Source organism: Hoplias malabaricus, chromosome 15 (genome assembly GCF_029633855.1).
Source record: "Hoplias malabaricus isolate fHopMal1 chromosome 15, fHopMal1.hap1, whole genome shotgun sequence".
NCBI classification, from domain to species: domain Eukaryota; kingdom Metazoa; phylum Chordata; class Actinopteri; order Characiformes; family Erythrinidae; genus Hoplias; species Hoplias malabaricus.
In genome coordinates, this window is record NC_089814.1 from 20,055,850 (window position 1) to 20,079,307 (window position 23,458).

Genomic DNA, 23,458 nt, shown 5'->3' on the forward strand with positions numbered 1-23,458 from the left:
TCCTGTGTAATATAAAGAATTGCCTTGAGGAACACTGAAAATGGAGAGCAAAATGATCTCACTTGCTCGCATCAAAACCATAATTGTTAGAGGCAGCAAATCACATCAGTGGCTATTTTAGAGTTTGAAGCCAGCAGCAACATTGAATTTGCTTTCTATTATGGAAAGTGTTATTAGTATTAGCTTGCTGTGGTCTTTGAGAATGAGAGCCATGGCGTGAGGGATTTGCACCACCATTCATAATCTTGACGGTCCTCCTCTAAGTGGCACGGAGACAGACAATAGCTCCAGAATATGGAAACTCTAGTTAAAACAACAAAGAGCTTGGCTAATTGTGATAAACTCCTGAAGCATTATCTTGTACTGAGTTTGGTTTTTCAGTCTGTGGCCAGGCCCTATTTGTTTAAGTGCATGTTATGTGCAGAGTGCCCTGCATTATACTGTGATACCATTAGTCTGATTTTGTCGAAGAGAATCTGGTTTAATTTCCTAAGAATGCCTCTATAATTACCATATAATTGTAAATTGCTCTTTAATAATATATTAGAAAAATGACACTAAGGGCAAACAAGTGTTGATACTCTTTTTTTGCTATTTAATATAGGTCCAGTATACTTATCCTTTTTTAGGCTCTGTAATTATATATTATACCATATCTAATCATAAGCATATGCAAAGATATCAAGGAGCACGTATGGGGGATATTCTCTGAAAATGGTACATTTCTTCAAGGGAAACATGAATAGAGTTACGTATTGTACATATAAGAGGAAGAATTATTCTCACTGAATCTCAGGAGAAGATCAACACTTCAATTAGACAACAACCCCAATACCGCAGCCAAAATAACTCAAACACATTTCTCATCAGTGGCACCTTCCATGACCTTGGGGAATTTTAAATGGTTTGCCTAGAGGAACTGGGCAATACCACAATATTGTAAATAGCCAATCTTTTCTTAAAGTGTGTTTCAAAGCTACAGTTGCCAATAACAACTTTGCATTAAGCCCTGATATATATAAAATGTTATTCATTTGTGGTTTTGAACCCCTGTTTCTGTTCTATATTATTCTATTTTTAAATAAATCCTTTGTACTTCTGAATGCATTGTTATATTTTTTCGCATTGTTAAGTGCACTGAAGGTATACTATTAACAAAAAAGAATGTGTTTTAATACTTATTTCCACTTCATTTGTTATACATCTCCATAATTAGATGCAATCCATAAGAACTGCACATTAAAAAAATAGGAACTTGTTTCCTATGACCCTGAGCAGCGTATGAAAACCAGCTTCTAAAAATGAACACAGTCAATAAACCTAAGACTATTAATTGTAAAAATGGATGTAATAAAGCTATGAACGAGAACATAAAACCCACGTTTAAAGGAAAAAATAATAACGAGGCTGTGTTTAATCCCAGCCAGACGGGAATGTCATTGTTACCCCTCAGGATGCACAATGGGCGTTTTGGCAGGATTTAGTAATCCTGGCTGCAGACAGGCCGGGATACAGGTCCAGATCCTGATAAGATTAGCCTGCTAAAGGAGTGAACAGAGCTCAGAATTTGAGAGCAAGGCTGTTGGCTGCTTGCTGTGACATGCCACTCTGCAGGTCCTGCAAGGGTCCTCAGAGGGTCCAGCGCTGGACAGAACACATACGGGAGCAGCAGCCACTCATTATCAGCAAGAGAATCTTATCAGGAGTGCCTAGCTACCGGCAATCCTCTCCATCGTTCTCTCCCTTACACATACACACACACAGTCTCACACACATGGGCTAGCAGGCGGACAGGCGGAGGTCATACTGTACCTTGGGTGAAGCCAGGGAGGGAGGTAGTGGTGTACATGGTGGTAGTGGCTGTAGTGGGTATAGGGGTAGTGGTGAGGGCATCTGGATGAAAAAACACAACACAAAAAAACATGACATACGGGGAAATAACAAAATGGAAGCAAAAACAAAAGCAAAATCAACACAATTATGGCATGTAGCAGGGCAAGTGTCAGATTTATTCTGTTTGTTGTCACTTGTCTGCTGCCCGTCTGTGTTAAATGTGGCCATTGGTTTTTAAATGAACCTCATTCAACACCTCACTATGACACAAAAGGACAATAAAAGCTGACTTAATTTGCCCTGACCTGACATTGTGCACTAAAAAAGAAAAGACAAAAAAATCTTGGCCAGGGAACATAGTCAATACATCTGGTTGTTGTTAGTGAGATATTGTAAGCGGTTACAATATTCTAAGATTATTCAACCTATTTTTACATGATTTGCTTACTCCATTATCACTCAATTACATTACATTAAATCATTTCTGGAACATAAAATGCCACTCATCAGGTGACTATCATGTACAGTGTTACAGTATTAAACCAGGGTATTATCACCTGTTGGACATAAGCTTCCTTTTATATTATCTTTATTGTAAAATTGAGATGTTTTTCTCTCACTGCCACTTCTACCCACTGAATTTAAGGGCTTAAAATGGGTACATTTTTTTGTGGCAGCTTTCTCAGATGCTGCCTGGTTTACATTGTGCAGGTTTGAATTTACAACCTGAAGGTAGGAAAAAATAAAAGCCTCATTTGCTCAAATATAAAGCATAATATTCTGAATCTCAGGTCATGAGCTACATGTTTCAAGGGTCACTGTATCTTTTTATTGTGCATTGTAATAATCTTTGATGTTAACAATGCATCCATAATTCCATTTTGTCTAAAAGTCTAAAATTATTTGTGGCATGAAGAACATATTTGCTTACTTTGAGACACTTCATTATGTAAATCTCATATCATATATATTTAGTATTGTCATGTTATCAATATTATGTCTAGCATTTGTGAGGCTTTTGCCAGTGCACACTAATCTAAGAAGTTGAGAAGTACAAGACTGAGAAGTCTTGCACATACTGGCTACATCTAAGATGTATCCCTTTGCCAAGATATTTTGCTGTGAAATGTTGTTCTATATATAGGATACAGAACAGGTACGATATAAGTACTTACGTGAAGAGGGCTAATCTATTGCTAATCTCTTACAAGGCAACACATCCTGTCTCTCATCCAGCAAGTGTGTTTAGGCTCTGTCTACAAGAGATGCTGTATTATTATGTGATGTTTAATACTGGACTGAATATGCATCTGTAAGCTACTGTGAAACATAGCAACCAATGTAAGCTTGTGGGAATGAGCAAAAACAAAGAACAAAATAAAATAAAAATAATAAATAAATGAAATACATGACATGAAATGAAGATGACAGTGGCATGCTCAACAGAAGTACATAAAAATGAATTCAAATTAAAATTAAAAATGGGGAAATGGAGGCCCATATCACCAAAGGATGGCACTGTTGGTAAACTGGAGACAGCGTGGCAGTGGTGAAGCATTTTTTCCACTTACATTAGGACCCCACCTTCACTGCCATTAACACTCTGTTATGCGTGTGGCATGAATGAGAGACTGTGGAAGGAGAGGAGAGGGGTTATTGATAAGACCCGGGGCAATGCTGGGGGTGATAGCTTTTGCATGCTCCTCTAATGCCTGAGATTGGAGCCACTCACAGTGCAAACTGATCAGGGCTTATTCACCCAAAGATAAACAGTCAGACAGTAATGAAATGAGAGAAATGGAATGGGAGGGTTGGTGGGTTAGTTGAGGGGAGGGGTGTCTTTGGACCATGTTTTCAGGGAAAAGAGGGTGGGTTTGGGGGGATCTGCGTTGTTTGCTGCTGAGATAACAGGCGTGAAAAGTGACGCGGGCAGTGCCACTGTTTGCCCGGCGCGTCCAGACAGATACCACTGTGTTAACATCTGTGGTGAGGGAAATTGGCTGGCTGTCTCCCCCCACTCCCCGCTTTGTTGTCCGCACTCCATCAAAAAGAGCTCGGTGGGAGCCCGGGAACACTTCCCCTCGCTAATGATAAAACATCCAGGAGGAGGGAACACAGCCAGAGCTGGTGAGGAATGAAAGAAAAAACAAGAGAGTGAGAGAGAGAGAGAGAGAGAGAGAGAGAGAGAGAGAGATACAAAGCTGCCGCTGCCATTGCATATGGTGCCTCAAAATGCTCTGAAAAATATGGCAGCCACTTCCTGTCTTTCAGCATGTTGCTCATACCTCTGACAAAGCTTCTACACCAGCCGGACTTACTAGAGCAAGAAGAAGAAGAAAAAGAGTAGGGTCTCTGTGAGAAAGCAGTGCCCAAGTTAACATGAAAATGGCTCCATTTGCACAAAAAAGTGAGATGAAGAGATAATGAGGTTGAATACATTATCTACTGATTTATACACACATTTATACCAATGCTTAAACAAATCGTCACACATTAGAACCAGCAATTTAGAAAACAAGCATCTGCCACATTTACAGTCTGAGAATGCATAAGGAAGACCATGTACAGATTTGATCATCACACCATTACACAATCAAACAGTAACATATAGCTATCTAATATTTTACTGTACTTTACAGCACTCTGGCTGAGGTTCTTTTGTAGATTTAGACATTTCTGTAAAATACCTTCTATAATTTACAAGTTACCACTTTATCCTGTCTAAAAGTACAGTGATTCAACTCTACCAGTAAAGAATGATTCAGATATTCCGCAGATCTTGGAATCTATCATAATTACGTTTTCAAACATTAGCCAAGTTTCTATAACCACACCTGAATCAAAATGTAAGAATTAGACATTCGAGGACATGAATTTCATTAGATTCATCAGATTCTTCACATGATCCAATGTCAGAAGTGACATTGGTCTAACTGGGCTATTACCATGGCAGGGGTTTTTCGTAATCTATTGCTATTGCTATTTTAATTTTATTGCAAAATGAGTGTAGAATGCAAACACAAGAAGCTGCCAATGGTGCCTAAACCTGAGGGGTCTTGTGCAAAAAATAAGCTGTAACTTTCCACGTAAAAGAATTTGGAAATAGCCTAGTCTCAAATGTGCTGTCAGTAACACTGAATGATAATATTATATTTCTGCTGGATAGACACCATTAGTAGCAACAGGTAGCGTTTCTAATGACGGTAATGTCCAAAATGAAAAGTCATAGAATGCACTCAGAATGCACATTATCCTGTGGAGCTGTGGTGGGTTTGATGTCCTCGTGGAGGTATTTGGAGGTTAGATGAGCTGCTTTATGGCTTCTGAGATATGTTTTGTGTCATTCTGAGATGCTACCTGCTGCTATTTGTCAAAATGTTAGCTTTGAATTTATGTGAGTGTGGTATGGCTGGGAAACACGTGGTGTAGCTGCCATACGGCTCCACTGTTCTGGGGTCATAGGTTCAAGCCCTGCTTCATGCCACTCTGTGAGGAGTTTGGTGTGATTTACCCATGTCTGCATGTATTTCCTCTGGGTGCTCCAGTTAAAGCACACAGTCCAAAAAAAGACATGTTGGTAGGTGGATATTCTGTGCCAAAGTGTCCGTGGGTGTGAATGTGCGAGTGAGTGTTTGATGCCCTGTGATGGACTGGCGCCCTGTCCAGGGTGTGTTCTGGTCTTTCGCCCTATTATTCAGATTTGGCTCTGGACCCACCATGACCCTGAACTGGGAAAAGTGGTTACAGAATATGAAAGCATGAATGATTCATTTGTCTGTGTGGTTTACCCCGCCTCAGTGTCTCATGCTTCCTAACAGTGAGTCAGTGGTTGTATATCATTAGTTGTTAATAGGGGCTAATTAGACTGGAGAATGGGAAAAGAGGTGTAAAACATTGTAAAACAAGTTTATTTATTTATTTTTTTGCAGATTTAGCAGTACATGTTTAGTACATAGTAGTATAGTTTAGTAGTAGGCAAATCTATCTCAAACCTCAAGCCATTTAGACTTAATCTGCTTGATAAGGTGATTATATTATTCATTCATTCATTATCTGTAACCACTTATCCAGTTCAGAGTTGAGGTGGGTCCAATCCAACCCGGATTCACTGTGCGCAAAGCGGGATCACACACTGGAGGGGGTGCCAGTCCTTCACAGGGCAACAAATACTCACACATTCACTCACACCTACGAACACTACGCGGAAACCTAAGCGGACACGGGGGGAACACACCAAACTCCTCACAGATCACAGTCACCCACAAACCACAACCTCCAGGTCCCTGGAGCTGTGTGACTGCGACTCTACGTGCTGCGCCACCGTGCCACCCTCTAACGTATCCATCTTATTGTCCAGACAAGATCCACAGCCATTATAAAAGTGCATGGGTCTATTGTTCAAAAGCCAACATCTAGTCATGCTCCTGATATAGTAAAATTGTCTATTTAAAAAGAAGGAGAGTGGGGTGGGGGGGGGGGGGGGGATTATTAAATTAATAAAAAATGAACCTGCCTTCAGATTTGGTTACAAGATTTTAAATAAAACATTAATATCCAATCTAAGCTGTCTCAGTTATTATGCAACCTATGCATATCTCATCACTGTGAAACCTCTTCAATGTTCAAAATGTCCTCTAAATGTAGTTATATGGTAGAAAGATTGTACATATTTATGCACAAACATTACAGTATTGAAGTATTACAGTATTTCAGTATTGAAAACCGTGATTTCAAACAGCAGTGTAAGCCACTAGATCCCGGTCTACGTTACAGCCCTCACTTCACTACACAACTGATCAAAAGAAAGAATAAAAAGATCTCTTTTTCCGTTGTGGCTACAAAGGCAATACAATTTACGGAACTAAAGATTGGAAGGACGGTGATTAGGGGTGGACAGCTATACCGTGCAAGCCCTTTGTGTTAATGCTTTTTAAATTATATGTGGGCAGTCAAAGCCGAGCTTCTTCATACTGTATGAAGGATGCAGCAGGCTGGTAAATAAATAAATAAATAAATAAACCAGGAAGGCTGACTGACAGAGGCATGGGGAGCCGGCTGAATGGCTAAGCACGGGTCTGGTGTGATGCGCTGCATGCTTAAGACCAATCTCAGCCTCGGTGGTGGGCCAACTTAATTGGCTCTATCCTGTTACGAACTGTGAATGCCCAGCAGATGTTGGGGATCAACGGTGTCAATAGCTCATTAAAAACTTGGCAGTGCAGAAGGATCTATAGTTGTGCCGTGTTCCTTAGCACGGTCGCCTATGTAAATGGTCAGCCGAGTCTCTTTTAGAGTAACATGGCATCAGAAACTAGCAGATCCAAAAAGAAGTTCAGAGCTTATTGCCATTCAAACAGTGGGCGCTCTCCTGCAGTGCCAGGCTGGCGTGTGTTTATCACGGCGCATTATGAATCACTGCAGCAGGCTGAGGTGTGTGGCATGTGGAGCAGGCTCATTAAACCTAGGCCACTGCAAAACTGCCAGTTTCGCCAATTCCCCAGACATACACATGCTAGCTAGCACTGCAAGGAGATCTTATAATGCTACATTACTCTCGGTTACTCGCTTCCTTTCTCTCTTGATCTTCCCTTTTTCTCTCTCTCTTTTTCTCCTCTCTCTCTCTATCTTCCCAGTGGGCCACTTGGTGAAAGGGCACATCTTCTACCTGCAGATGCAGGCCGATGCATGCATAAGCAGAGAGTGGAGTGGATAGAGAGGGCACACAGAGCGAGAAGAGATCAGGGTTTTTAATCGCTATGCTATTCCCCTGGCCCACTGGGGGCTTCTAATGGGCCAACAGCATTTGAGGAAGCGCCACGTATAAGAAGAGAAAGTGCATACGCGAGTAACAAAAGTGATTAGCGGAGGCAGCTCAGAGCTGTTGATTTGCCCACCAGTGACCTTGTGTTGTTAGGTAGCTTTGCATGTTTGTTCAAGGAGGGCTTCTGCTCACTCTAGCAAAACCACCACAGAGGAGGAGGGGAGGGAGCTAATCCCAGCAAATATTGCAATGGTACTGATGCTCGAGGGGTATAAAGACTGAGGAAACCTCTGTACCCCCTCCCACCTCTCACTCCCCTCTTCTCTCTAGCACATAAACATGTAGCCCAGAAAGAGAGAGAGGGAAAACAAAACAGCCTATTTGGATCAGTGCGCTTTCCAATGGCAGAGACAGATAGAGGCATATGCAGCCACGTTTCTCCCATCTGTTTTTGGGAAAATAGAGAGACGTTACATCAATAAGTGCCAGAAGTAGCGCATTTGCCTAGGTATGGAGAGTAAAATTCAATTAGCTGCGTGCATTCCTCCAGTCTTTCAGAATCAATGGAAGGGAGAGGTGAGTGAATGGCGTAAAAGAACACTAAGTACAGTCAAATCCAGCATTGGCAGGACCCCTGGAGTGATTGACTCCAATTAAAGGCTAATGAAGGGAGGGCTGAGGAGTCCGCCCCCGTTAATGATTCTGGCAGATAGAGTGAGATGGATGTGGAGCAGAGAGACTCCCGTGGTTGGGCAAGAGACAGAGGGAGAGAGACAGAGAGAGGGAAAAACAGGGAGAGTTAGGTGGGACAGGGCCAACACACGCTTCCAAAAAAAAAATAAAAAATCAGAACCCACCCCAATCTGCCGGCTGCACACAATGACAAGAGATTGATGGGTCCCCTCAGGCCTATTAAGAGACGAGCCTATGACAACGCTAATGATGAAAGAACAGCGCATACACCAGCACCGCACCTCATTTCATGACAATCAGGAGCCGAGTTGATACCAAGTTTACACAGCACTGAGAGTATTTACAGGTGGGTTGCATCAGTAGGTCGGACAGAGGCAATCAAGTGAGCCACATTGTGAGCGATCTAGTCTTGTAGTCATCATTCTGCTCATGTTTTCGTGAGGAGACAGCTGGTTCATCTCTGCTGATGGAATGGTGTGCCTACTGGAGGATAACAGTTGACATTAGAATCCAGCAAGTTGCACATGTCCCTTCCCTGCCTTTCAACGAGGGCTTATCACGTCGTCATCTCTAAGAGGATGTTGCAGTAAGCGTGGGTGTATGGGTCCTCGATTGCATGCTCGTAGGAGGACATGGTTACGTGTCATTCATCATAATGAGACATGGTTATGAAGACTGATTCAGGGGCAGAAAAAGCTTCTTGATGAACGGTGATAATGCCAAGCAGCCTTAGCAGCTACAAACATATTTGCTTCATTGCTTACAAAGGTTCAGGCGCATTGACATGCATGCCATTTGCTATGCATTGTCATTTTCCCCTCACCCAAAGACTTCCAGGAGTTTTTCATTGCCGAGTCTGATGCTGCAACATTTGCATTTCCAGCTGGGTGACTTCTTGAGAGGCAAAGTACTGAAGCCATGTTTGACAGCAGCCAAATTTATCGGCGGAATCTGACTTTTAAATGTGCACGTCACGACTGCGACAAATTGCGAGAGGAAATATCGGCGGCTCAAATGTAATGAAAGTGTGTGGAGCCTTAAGAATGGAAGGAGAGTGTCGAGTGGGGGGAATTTACAGCTTCATTATAATGACACAGTGATGGGATTTGGCCCGCTGTGGCAGGACTGCAGATCTTGTGTGTTTTCGTTGTTTTTATTTTTTTCCCCCTCTAGTTTTTATTTATTTATTTTTTTCCCTTTTCTGCAGATGTTGGGTTTGCTCGTCTGAGACTAGCTGCTTGGGAGTTATGTGCACTGCTGGGAGGACTGCTGTTCTTGCCTGCTTGGAATTAGACGTGTGTTGTTGAGTACATGGGACAATTAGCTCCCTCAAGTCATCGGCAGCACGTCACGAAACAAGGCCCTTTATCAATCGCGGCACAATTCGCTTCTGTGGCAGGAAAAGAACGACGCAGGCTGGTGGCTGAGGGCCCAGGGATCTGGCTTGCGCTGAGACAAATATCTCTTTATGCGCCCTGGCATTTACGAAGGCATATGGAGTGTTTTCTTGGGAAAGGGCCTGGGCTAAGGCTGTATAATAACCTGTAATCCACACCAACATAGTGAAATCCATTCCCTCTGGAGTTAGGATGCGCCTTGAATGTGCTGGGAGCGGCGAGCAGAAGAGGCGGCTGCATGCCAGGGTTAGCGCGCTAAGCACGGGTGAAGGAGTGTATTGCGGTGATCGATTTCTCGCAGGCGGCAGCGGGACGGCAGAGGAAAGCACTCTAAGCACTAGAGGAAGTGTTAACGGAGGGAGAACGAGAGCGAGGGTGACAAGCGGTGGAGAAGGGCGCAATAAAAAGAGGCTGGGGGCCTCCGAGGCGAAAGGTAGTCTCTATTAGCTTAGAGGCGCTCCGTAAACTGGTTACAGCCCTGTATGCTGCCTCTCATTCCCCTGCAGGGCTTCTGCCAGGACTCAGGCTTTGGAAATGTGTCTCAGGGAATGTAGTTTCCACCCCCCCATAACCGCTTTAGTGCCAGCCCCCCTCCGAGTGTTCTTCATCACTTAGCTTCACAATAGTTGGGGAACAAACGCATTAAGGGGGAAATGGCCGCTGCACTACATCTGTTCTGTCTGTGCGCGTGGCAAAAAAAGGAAGCCAGGAACGTCTTTCGGCAAGCCCCAGGCTCCCAATGAACGTGAGGCACTGATGAGCTGGGCCCATTTTATTCGTCTCTTTCAACAAAAAGTCATTCATAAGTTAAAACGTTACACTTCGCAGACTTCAAATTATATGAGTGCAGAGTTATTCTTGGTCTTGCTTGCTGTGGAGTGGCGTGAGGTTGTTGAGATGGAGAGAGAGAGAGATGTCTCTGCTCTCATTTCCTGACAAAGAGCAGGCAGATATGCTCAATTGTAATGGAATATTTGAAGTGTTTACTTTTCTATGAGAAATACTTGAGATATATATTAAAACACTCTAACGGTGGTATTCCACAAGGTCATGCATCGGCAGCTCAACAATTACCGAACAGCTATGCTTTTTTAATACACGTTTCAGGATGTGTGAAAATGTTGCTGTGAGCTTGACAGTTTGCTAAACAGCCATTTTGTCATTCTTCCTCTTCGTTGCCACAATCCGCAGCCCCTTAATTGTGCCTTCCTTGAACAGGATTTTGTAATGCTTCATACATTTCAGGGGTAGTTGTCAGGCCATGGCAGCAGAGCGCAGAATGTGGCAGGGCCAATGTCTGTAATAAGCAGATGTCATCCTGTTAAAACCGAAGGAGAATAATTATAAGACTATGATGTACGCAGATGTCACCGGCGCCTGTCTTTATGAGCGCATGTGTGCGGCTCTTGCAGAATACAGGAGAGTGTCAGAGCGCTCTAGTTAACACACTGTGTTCAGGTGGGAGGGTGCATGTGTGGGGATGATAGAGGAACATGACACAAGATTAAGCGCTGACAGCCCAGGCCCGGCATCCTGGCTCTGTATTAGCAATTCCAATGCTGGACAAGATTTGCAGGTTGAATTACTGTAGATATTAAAAAAGCGGCAGATATCAAAGCCATCATACAGGCCAGAAAAGACTGTATTATGGCCCAGTCCGCTTTTAATAAGGGTAGGATCTTGCCGAGGCCTTTGTGGCACGTGTCCCTCCCTCCATTCCCACTTCTGCAGTCTGGGAGCTTGTGAATTCTCCACCTGCAACTTCTGCCAACTTCTCTTGGGGCTGAAGTGCGAAAAGCTCGCCGCAATAACATTTGCACCTTGTTCTGGGGCAAGCCAGCTAGAGCCACATGCCTGACTTTACTGCTCACATTCACAGTGTTCAGCCACTCCACAGCATGCAGATGCCGTACCAGGCTAGCGTAGCCCCACCTTAAATTATTCATCATAATAGCTTTATTACAAAAACCAAGGGAAACCGAATGAACACAGTAAAAAATGAGGAGCTGCAGATGTTTGTTTCACAAGCAAGCCTCTTCCCTTTGTTATCAGCACAGCTGTGCATTGTAAACATAGCTATAGCTCACCACTTAAAGACCCTCTGCAAAAGCTCAAATCCCCTTAAAAAAAAGAGCTCCTTTGTCGATTATTGCCGTCTAAGAATAGACGCAAGTAATTTCTCCGCAGGCTTAGTGCAGTAAACGATATCAGAAGTAAATTCAGAGAGGAAAATGGTCAGATTAGAGTGTGATGTCCTAAAGGAAAGGAAATGTCATCCAGATCAATGCTATTGACCTGTGTTCAGATGGAGCAGTGTGGGAAGAGAGAGAGAGAGAGAGAGAGACTGATAGAGATAGAGGAGGAGGAGGTATTGCCTGAGCTTTGTGAACTCACCGTACACATAGAGGATGTAATCAGCATAGGATTCGCCCACCGAGTTGGAGGCCACACATCGGTAAGTGCCATTGTAGGACTTGTTAAGGTTCTCAATGTAGAGGTCTGTACCAGTGATTACAGCATGTGATGGAACATCATCCTCCACTTTCACCCAGTTCACCTGCTGAGGCCTGGACGGAAGGACAGAGCACAAACCAAACCTTAAAATATGCTGTAGATGACTAGTGCACAGATAAAGACAGTAAACATTTTGGTGCTCATGATCATGTTGATCTAATCATGCCCATGTAATCAAGCTCAGCGTGAAATTAAGGCATCCCAAGTCACACAACTCTCTAAAATTGGGGTATATCATCAGGAGGTTGCACATTTAATAAACTGTGATGCTTCTAAATTCTGAGGATGGGAGTGCAAGAAATCAAAATTTGCCTCTCTCTCCTTCTGAGTAGGTAGTATGTGGAAGGATGTCCCTGTCATTTGCCCCATCAGACAGCAAAATGCTAGTCAGTGTGACATCTGTTAGTTAACATAATGGAATCTGTCCTTAGTGTACCCTGCAAAGCTAAAACAAAGGGCAGCTACAATGAGAAAATTTTGCACCTTTTTACGAGCTTATATTTGCTTTAGATAATAATCCTGAATGATTAGCAATATTAGCCTCATAAATAATGCAATGCTAAAAAGCTAACAGAGTATAGGCTATAAAAGGTCATATTAATTCACAGTAAAATGCCCCTTTCCTGCCAGATAAGGACAGGGTTGAGGTTACAAAAATATTGTGTGGACTAGAGCTCTATGGGAACCAGCAGCTTTCTCTTTAGCCGTTTGGGCAATTTTTCTACTCAGGGCTTTAATGAACTGACAAAAAAACTAAAGGCTGATATTTTCCTGCTGCTAGGAGCTTTGTTCCTTTGTTCTCCAACCACCTAGTGTAAACAGGGTGCAGAACGGCCTGTTCGATTTCCACAGTGATGGGCAGACTGAGCTAGGCCCACTGTGGCAAAAACAAAGGCGCTTCTAAACTCTGCTCTATTCTCGCAAGGTTCAGTGGCAGCACTGCAGCCTAGTTATTTCCCTAGAGTTTCTGGGGAGGGTTCCCCTTGTTGTTCGGTTTTTGTGCTGGTGTTTAAACTTGTTTCCATCCATTTGAAAACACTGAGAAGAGATGGAAGGATTGTGGTGGAGGAGAAAGGGAGGGAGGGTGGGCCTTTGAGCTTCAAACAAAAAGATTGGTTTGAGCTCAATAACAGTTGATCTTCAGCCTCTATGGGAGAAAACAGCATTTGATGGTACGCGCCAAGAGAATTCCATGTAGAGTAGGATCTGGGCTAGTGTGAATCAGAGGTTAAATATACATGCATGGCATAAAGATGCAGGCATTCCTGCAATGGAGGGAGAGAAATGACCTAGAAAAAAAGTGCTTTACTGAGAGAAACGGAAAGGGGGGAAACACTGCAGAGAACCTGGGGTGAGAGGCAGAATACAAATGGGCCCGGAGCACCGAGCCCAACACTATATGACAGTAATGACTGCGGACCCTCTTCTGACTTTAATGAAAATGACTTCCAATTTTCGCCTCACTGTATTGATTGTATTTTCCTCTTTATTAAATGAATACAGGCGGAGCTTCAGTTCCCTGCAGAATGAGTTGGAGGACAGTGGGTGGTGAGGGGGGAGGGTGGTACAGAGAGATGGTGGTGGCGATGGAGGGGTGAGTTACTTGTGAATTTCCTCTCATTGTGTTTGCACACATTTGCCCACACTGACATTTCATCCAGGGTTTTTTTTTTCAATTAGAGGCTATAGATGACTCTATGTGTGAGGAAATGTTTGATAGTGCTGCTGCTTGATGCCGCAGAGGCAACCCGGACCAACAAACAGAGCCTGTGATGGATGACATCATTTGGCTTGTGCTTGCCTCTTCAATATGCACATGCAAATCATGCTTAGACTCACAGCTAGTTCCCAAGGACCGATTACCATACAATTACCAGACACCAATAATAACAGGTGCAGCCTGCTTCAGTCTGTTTTTGCTTCCTTCACATCCACAGAATTATATACATATGTCCCGAAAGCATACATTCAGTTTTGTTCTGCCGGTTCATACTGGAGTACCCTGGCATGGCTTCCTTTTTTAGAAAAGGAAAACTGTTACTGTGACAGCTGATATCTGCAGAGAGAGAGAGAGAGAGAGAGAGAGAGAGAGAGAGAGAGAGAGTGAGAGAGAGAGAGATGGGACATGGACAAGAAAAAGTGTCTCACTGTGGTTTTCCTTTGGCCTCGCATGTCAACTCCAGGTTCTCGCCCTCTCTGGTGAGGCCTGTTGGAAACTCCACCACGATCTTCACCTCCGGTTTGTCTGTCCGGGAGAAATAATAATAAACAGCAATAATAGAAATAATGAGTTTTAATTATACACAGCTTTTCATAAACCCAAGGTTTCTCAACAAAGCAATCATAAGAAGGATATTAAATCGAAATAAACCAGTGTAAAGAATATGAAAAAGAAACTTGGATGGAAAAAAGGAGCACTCTTTCCCTACTGGCGGCATCAAATTTTTAACAGCACTGGCAACATTTATTAGATTTTTGGTGCTCCATTATTAAGACTCTTATCAGATATGCTTTGCTGTTTGATTCTTCTTACAGCCATTACCATTCTCCAGAGAAAATTAGATGGCTGGATTTTTTTTTCACCTCTCTGGGTTGTTTACAGCCGATTGCAAAGTCTGATTGGCTGGCATGCTGGATATGGAAACAGCAGTGGAGATGTAATTCTGGTGGCTGGGATCATATCCACATTGGGTTCTGTCACCAGCTCGTTTCCCCTCATGTGCTCAGGCCTGACCTTTATGCTCCATCACTACTGTCCTCACCCTCATCCATTAAAATGACTGGACACTGCAAGCAGCCCGTTCTCCAATGGCTAGCAGCAGGTAGCCTTGCGTCAGGCATACTGTGCCGTCATGGTCGCTACATTCAGCATGAAATGCACATCTCTGCCTGGCCCGGCTTGTTCCTTTCCAATTCAGCCAGGATTACGCTTCCTGCTGTGTGTGTGTGTGTGTGTGTGTGTGTACATGGGCACTGACATTCAAAATGACGTGTGACACACAGGCTGACACACTCACACATGCTCGCCCAGCACTCACTGTCTCATACACAATGACATTATGGATATGAGGCCATGAATATGGCCAGCAGACACTGTTACACAAGATGGTCATTCACTCTGGGAGCTCAAAATAACACCTCCCCTTTTTTCCTCTGACACTGTTTTGAGTTGTGTGTTTCAAAATGGAGGGTCCAGTAGGCCTGCTCTTTCTAGAGATGTGGAAGCATGCAACAGGTGACTGACAGTGTTAAGTAGATTGTTTAAATATAATCCGGTGCTACTGGTAAATTACAAGACAAATATAATCAGTATCTAAAGAAAAATGAAAGTGATTTAATATGTATATATATTCTTTAGAATACAGTTAAATATTCATTTTTGGGCAGAACATAACTTTACTCTTTGGCATTTAGACTCAGAGGCATGGAACCATGCAACAATATTATAGGTTAATATAATTTGTCCCCAGGGTGATGCAATAAAATGTTAGAGAGGCTGTTTCAGAGGCGCGCAAATGTTATCAAAAGTTATTTAGTCTATTAAAGACTACAGGGAATTTTTTTCTCTTAAATTATATAAAAGAAATATTTGGCCAGGAACATGAACTAAGAAAAAAAAAACAATATAATTGTTGATGCTATCTTATCAAAAATGCACTCAATAAATTAGCAGTCCCTAAAAAAGTAACTGCAATGTCATTATGCAAGTTTGAAGATGTTATACTCTAAAAATTCAATTTTGCTCTTATACCATGCAGTCCTTTACTACCAGTAATTTGTAACTAGCAAAATATACCAAAGCCAAACTCTAAATAGCAGAAGGCTTATATAAGATGCTAATAAAGGTATTAGCAGCCTTTGGCAGAGCAGACAAGTGTGGTGCTGCTGCCTGTAAACGCTTTATGGTAGGCAAACACTAATAAGCCCCCCTCTGGTCCATTTGGCAGGTAGTGCTTATGGGGAGGACATGGGGTGGTGAAAGGGAAAAAAGCAAGCTCCGTGTTACACTGAGTGCTAATGAGAGCAGAGGGAGAGAGAACACAAGGAAAAAGAGTGAGAGACAAGAAAGTGTTCCTGGCCTTTCATTAAGCAGCAAAAGACCAGGGAACAGCGGTTAGCCAGGCACAGAGGAAAAGCTCCCCAGCTGAGTGCAGGGGTCTGGGAGAATAATAATAATAATAAGAATAAAAACCATATCAATATAACGTTCACAGGAAGGAGAAAAATTATAACTACTACTGGCTTCAACATCATATATCTTTTGATCTTCATCTGTGCTGCATTGCTGTTGCCTCGGAGCAGGACGGACTGCAGTGTTGCCATAACCTTGCCTAGGTGAGTGCGGCTACCTCGGCCACGCCCTGATGCCCTTGCAGGTATTTGGGCCGATTGGAACGGCTGATCTGTGCTGCATTCCAAAGCCTGGCCAGCTTCCAGCGCCGCAGTTTCTCCAAGGGCCCCAAATCTAATATTCTTCTCATAATGGAGCTTGAAGTGGCATGCCACAGATGCCTGTGCCACGGTGCTGTGTGTGCCCAGCCACATGCACGGTGGCAGGGGGGGAGATTACAGCTCAGCCAATGTGAAACTGTAATGACATCAGCGCAATTATGTGGCATTTCATATGCGCTAAGCACAGAGTTCCCCAGCAAAGTGCTGATATTTGGAACAGCAGGTTAATAATGTAAATTGTCTCCGTCTCTCAGTGTGCATGGGAATTAGCATAAAGACGTGGAGTCTTGTTGTTTAAGCAAGCTACGCTCAAAAGAGAATGAGATTTAGCCCTGAACTCACAAGCTGGGAGACTTCCCAGATCAGATGCTATTATTCACCAAGTGACCAGTTTATTCAATTCTAAACACCTCAGGGCCACTCCTGGGCTTCATAACGGCCTCTATCCAACACATTCAGCCAACAGTGGTCTTTTGGTCAGAAACAAAGACCACTGATTAAAGTGGAGAAGTGGAAAAAATGACTATAGACTCAACTGTGAGGAGTACTAATATAATACAGAAAACAATGCTGGAGACCGTTCCTGATACACTAGTATAACCAGGGTAAAGGAACTAATTTAGGCCTCACCACATCTGCTTTAGCAGGATCTGTCTTAATATGTTAAGAAACTATGTTTCATAGTCACCCTACTCTGTTATGATTCCATAACTCCAAGCCTTCTTTTCATCACTCTCTTGCTCAACAAATGGCTGTGGATAAAGTATATATAGTGCTGTGAAAATAATGTTATGTTGTTATTATTTTTATTATTATGATTGCATTTAAAGCTTGGCACTGTCAGGGCAAAAACTTGTCACAATTTGGCCACTGTTCTTATTTTAATCACCTGTTAAAATACCATGTTAGAGATATGAGGTTATTCTATAGGCAGCTGACCAAAACTGCTCACCAGGACATTATTCATACACACAACACACAAGAATCTCCACGAGAGAGAGAGAGAGAGAGAGAGAGATGTGCTGTTGATTTATGAAGTAAAATACTAGAGAATGTGCTTTCTGCCTTTTAACAGCTCCAGTATTTCAGCAGCCCACCTTTACCTCAGAAAAACTGCGAGACGACATATTCCCTGTTTTTGCTGTTGTAGTATTTTCTGACATTTTAAAAGCTTGACTCATGTTTTTGCTGGTGTCTCTGCTTGATTTAAAAACAAAATTCTCTTTGTTCTTAAACATCATGACTGAGCTAAAACACAATGTTAACAGCGGGGGTCAAGGGTGGGGTGACAGCATGCGGAATGCTTTGTTTATGGCACTGTGTTGAACACAGCCTTTTAAATATTTAATGAAAGACGCGCTTAGATAAAAAATTAACATTCATTTTAAAACTTACAGATTAGTCCCCACTACCTCAGCAGTGTCCTTGATCACAACACATATTTTCACAAAACTATCAAGTCAGTATTACTGTGAATGAGTCTGATCCACTGCTCATATAACATCTGATCAGCAGGGGGCCTATGGGGCCCCTATCTACTTAATCTGTACAGCTGGACGTCAGATGGACTATAATCAGTGAAGTATACAATGTGCACCTAATTGCAAAACTTAAAAATACACTGAATGTTTAAGGTTTGATCCCCTGGAGGTACTGATGTTGGATCCCAAAACACTAACTCGGTGGATGCCAAAGTTGAGGGCTAAAAGAAATTGGAGATGGGATTCAGCAAGGTAAATTAAGGCATGTCACTTGTAATAATCCCACTCTAAATACGATCTGTCACTTTTTTTTGCAGTTCCAGTGCTACACACTCCAGTGTTGGGGGCTTTATAACACTCAAACAGACAGAAATCTGGCACTGGGCATGTGATCATAAGCTCATGTGCAGCTGCTACAAAGCATCGCAATTCAAGTTTTCTTTCAGGAGTGCACCATAAAGTAGCTGGATTTACTGATCATCAGAGGTGGCTCACTTTAGAAACCATCACAAAGCCTAACTCAGGTCAATAATGTAACTATACGGCAAATGCAAACTGCCAGAGGTTTAAAAGTCCCTCTGAATGTTTGCATAGGCCAACAGAGGTGACGGAAACGCTCTGTAAGCAGATGCGCTGGGTTATTTTAAGGCTGACGTTTAAACTGCACACTTACCAATCATAAATATGTCAAGCCTTCTGCCCACCCGACATTTCCCTGTCTGACCTTCCCCGGTCAACAAAAAAGTGATCTGTTGCCGGCTGTCCATCTGTCCAAATTACACACTGTCAGAGTTGAAGCTGCTCTCTCTGTGATGGACAGCTGGGGCCGCGGAGAGCCGTCTGCTGTGAAGCGGCACTTTACAGAGGAAAGATCCACCTGTTTTGTCTCAGGCAGCACTGAGACGCTTCCCATTTCTCCCTCCTCTTATCTTCAAGCCCTTCGCATGAAAGGCTGCGAGCGGACGTTCCCGCTTTGAAGGCGCCCCTGTATCACTTCCTCTCTGAAGCTTCCTCTCCTGGGTGCTCAGGTGCTCGAGAGCTTCCGCCGCCACTGCACTCTTCCGGCTTGGCTCGCTTCACTGTGGCTGGAGGGCACCCAGCTGAAAGGTTGCTCTGGCCTTAATAACAGAACCATTTGCCGTGGTGATGTTTCTCAAGCACCGCCAGCTCTGAGCCCTTCATCTCCCTGGAGCACCACGAAAACCCATGACCCAGAGGTGGAGGAGGGTGCTGCCAAGCAGCAAAGCGAAACTGTTTGCATGGCACGGCCATCAATATTTCTGGGCTTATTTAATATCCACACCAATGTTTTTCTATTCTCTAAATGAACTCCATTAACGCTGGCCCTTGCTCGATGATTTTTCCCATTGATTGTTTAGCCACAGCGTGTGGGTGAATTTCAGGGGAGAGAGAGAGAGAGAGAGAGAGAGAGAGAGAGAGAGAGCACACATCATCCCCACTCCAGCTGCTTAAACGCCATGGATGGAGGGAGTTGATATTTTTCTCCTTGTGCTTTAAGCTCAGTGGAGTCTAAAGGGCAGGAGGCAGTATGATGATCTGATCTGGGCTGTCTGTGGTAGGGAAAGGTCAGGTAAAAACACAGTTTTTCAGTCAATGCTCCATGAGTAAATGTAGCAGGCAGGGATAGGCTCGGCTTGGCACACAATGAAGATATAAACAAAGAGAAGATAAAAAAAAAAAAGAAAAAGAAAAAATCCTTTAAAACCACGTCAGCAGCACCTAGAAGTACAGGGCCACTGCCCAAGGCCTGCCATCCAAGGCCCTTTGACCACCAGAGGCTGGATGAGCAGCAGTGTAACACCGTGTCAGGGCTGAGCTACTGGAGCACGGCGGCTGTAATCTTTCAGCCTCCGCTCAACAAAACTACATGCCAACAAAATGGAAGCAAGCAGCGTTGTTATTATTATTTTATCGTTTTGTTTTATATTTAAATGATATTTGAATGAACTTAATTTACCATGTATACCGCCATAGGTTTACCCCCACAATATATTTAATTAGTTTTTGCTGTATTGATGTCAGAATTAGTAGCAGCAAAATTCAGCCAAGAGCTTTATGAAAATTTGACTTTCATTTTAAAGTGAAATTCATTTACATTCAAGGCATTTTTAAGATGTAAGTATCCAGGGCGACTTAAAATTGCAATCATGCTACAAATGTAGAGCAGGAAGTGCAGAGCTAGAAGTCTAGCATAGCACTCTTATTTGGAGCTGGGAATCATACCGTTTTGTTTTTTTTTTTTTTTGGTTGTTTCCCCCCCCCCTGCAACAATTATGACCAAGATCACTGCTGCACTTTATCTGTGCAATATGTACTGACACTATAAACACTGATCAGCCATAACATTAACACCACCTCCTTGTTTCTACGCTCACTGTCCATTCTTTCTGCTCCACTGACCGTATAGGGAAACTACTCCTAATAATTCTATGATTAGAGAGAGTAGTTCATTTTTTTTTGTGTTTGCCACGTTTCATAGTTTTCTTCAATGGTCAGGACAGCACAGACCAGAGCTGGTGGATGGTTCTTAGCGCTGTAGTGCCACTGATATCTTGGTGGTGTGCTAGCGTGTATTGTGATGGTAGGAGTGGATCAGACACAGCATTGCTATAAATCACCTGGAGCACTATGCAGATATTTTAACACCTCTTTAACATTCAGAGCATGAATGTGGATTCTCGTAGTTACATATTAGGTCCACAGTCCCAAATTATTGATCATTCATTTAACATTAATTATTTGTTGAATATTGTCTTAAGAACTGGATTAAGGTGCTAATAAACATATTGTCACTGTCCACGGAACATCACGTATCACCAAAATAATAATAATAATAATAATAAAGAAAAAACCTTGTTAACTTTCAATGGAAGTCAATGTAAATTCTGCAGCATTTCCATTGTTCCTCTCATCATGAAATATGCACACAATGTGGAGGACAGCTGCTGTGTTCAAATATATTATTAAACTAAATATCCACAGAAATGGAGAGTGGACAGTGATGATATGACAGTGCATAATCTCTTCACAGTGGTCATAACTAAACCACATTTGACCAGTCAACTTACATTGTACTTCTAGGTATTTCTGGGCCTGGAAATCTTTGACTGCTGGATGGTCCACAATGCAGACCACTGGAACTCCATCATCTTCCTTTGTGACTGTAAGCCGTAACGAGCTGGTCACAGTGTACATCTTGTCGTATGTGACCTCCACTGTTGACTTCCCTGAGACACAAAACAGGGAGGGAGAGAAAACCATAAAAAAATGCCAAAATGGCTCTTTCAGTTTTGGATAAAAGACAAAACTCAGAAAATAACAAAGATAAACATGGCCTAAATAGACAGTTAATCACTGTTTGTATCCCTCATTCTCTGGTGGCGATCAGCAGAGCAGCGTCACCAAGAGGAACTATTTCTCTGTTTCTAAAAAGAACATTATAGATAAGGGATTTATAACCTCTGTTCATGTGGATTAACACTCAGGTCTTTTCTACAGACATAAAACTGCCACATCATGCCTTGGTGCTGGAAAGTAAAGGCAGTACCATAAGATGGAATGGAATATGCAAATAAAATGCCGAAGTGCCAGACTTTGGTGGAAATGGTGCATCATTTAAGGTGGACTGGAGTGAAAATGTAAGTGTTATACCAATTAAGCTGGACTGACACCAGAATGTAAAAGATGCATGATTTAAGGCGGAACAATCAGTTCTTTTAAGACACAAAGTTACCAGAATATATTTATGAGTTTATCTATCACCAGACCCCCAGACCCCTCCATGGTCTCTTTATTAACTGTACATTTCTTCAGGGTTATTGATGGAGAAAAATCAGCAGTTTGCAGAGTGCATCACCTGAAATCTTCCCAGGTTCATTCAGCCAGGTTAACAACAGCATAAAGAATGCAAATGGCCTGTTTGCACAGACACTAAATGTGTCTCAAGGATACGTAGCACACTGTAACTCAGCACATCAACAACATGTGTAGAGTTAATAGCCCGCTGCAGCGGGACATGAAGCACAACCTTGGGAGTCGGCTGAGGAAGGAATGTCCTCCACATCGGTCAGCAGGGCTGAATCAACCCAAATTGCTTGCTGTCAGGAGCTGTTAGCTGGACTCATTGGTTCACAGTCTGTGCTTTATGAAATGATGGCCTGGGTGGACTGACCTGCAGAACCTGCCCACAACAGACAACACACAACCCAGAGCACACAGACCACTCACAACCCAGAACACACAGACCACTCACAACCCAGAACACAGAGACCACTCACAACCCAGAACACACAGACCACTCACAACCCAGAACACATAGACCACTCACAACCCAGAACACACAGACCACTCACAACCCAGAACACACAGACCACTCACAACCCAGAACACACAGACCACTCACAACCCAGAACACACAGACCACTCACAACCCAGAACACACAGACCACTCACAACCCAGAACACATAGACCACTCACAACCCAGAACACACAGACCACTCACAACCCAGAACACACAGACCACTCACAACCCAGAACACACAGACCACTCACAACCCAGAACACACAGACCACTCACAACCCAGAACACACAGACCACTCACAACCCAGAACACACAGACCACTCACAACCCAGAACACACAGACCACTCACAACCCAGAACACACAGACCACTCACAACCCAGAACACATAGACCACTCACAACCCAGAACACACAGACCACACACAAACAACACACAAAGCAGAACACACAGACCACACACAAACAACACACAAAGCAGAACACACAGACCAGACACAAACAACACACAAAGCAGAACACACAGACCACACACAAACAACACACAAAGCAGAACACACAGACCACACACAAACAACACACAAAGCAGAACACACAGACCAGACACAAACAACACACAAAGCAGAACACACAGACCAGACACAAACAACACACAAAGCAGAACACACAGACCACACACAAACAACACACAAAGCAGAACACACAGACCAGACACAAACAACACACAAAGCAGAACACACAGACCACACACAAACAACACACAACCCAGAGCACACAGACCACTCACAACCCAGAACACAGAGACCACTCACAACCCAGAACACACAGACCACTCACAACCCAGAACACATAGACCACTCACAACCCAGAACACACAGACCACTCACAACCCAGAACACACAGACCACTCACAACCCAGAACACACAGACCACTCACAACCCAGAACACATAGACCACTCACAACCCAGAACACACAGACCACTCACAACCCAGAACACACAGACC

General features: G+C 43.2%; 1 protein-coding gene across 6 annotated transcripts in view; it reads right to left on the reverse strand.

The window, feature by feature from the left end:
- cadm1a (cell adhesion molecule 1a) overlaps positions 1-23,458 on the reverse strand; it is a 304,829-nt gene that overhangs the window by 29,617 nt on the left and 251,754 nt on the right. For 5 of the 6 annotated variants that reach the window (XM_066646117.1, XM_066646115.1, XM_066646113.1 and 2 more), the window contains 4 exons: positions 21,221-21,379; positions 14,347-14,443; positions 12,079-12,251; positions 1,813-1,893 (listed from right to left, as the gene is read on the reverse strand). In XM_066646117.1, the coding sequence (XP_066502214.1) occupies positions 1,813-1,893; positions 12,079-12,251; positions 14,347-14,443; positions 21,221-21,379 (510 nt within the window). The remainder of the gene's footprint in view (positions 1-1,812; positions 1,894-12,078; positions 12,252-14,346; positions 14,444-21,220; positions 21,380-23,458) is intronic. The other variant, XM_066646118.1, reaches the window with a different exon arrangement.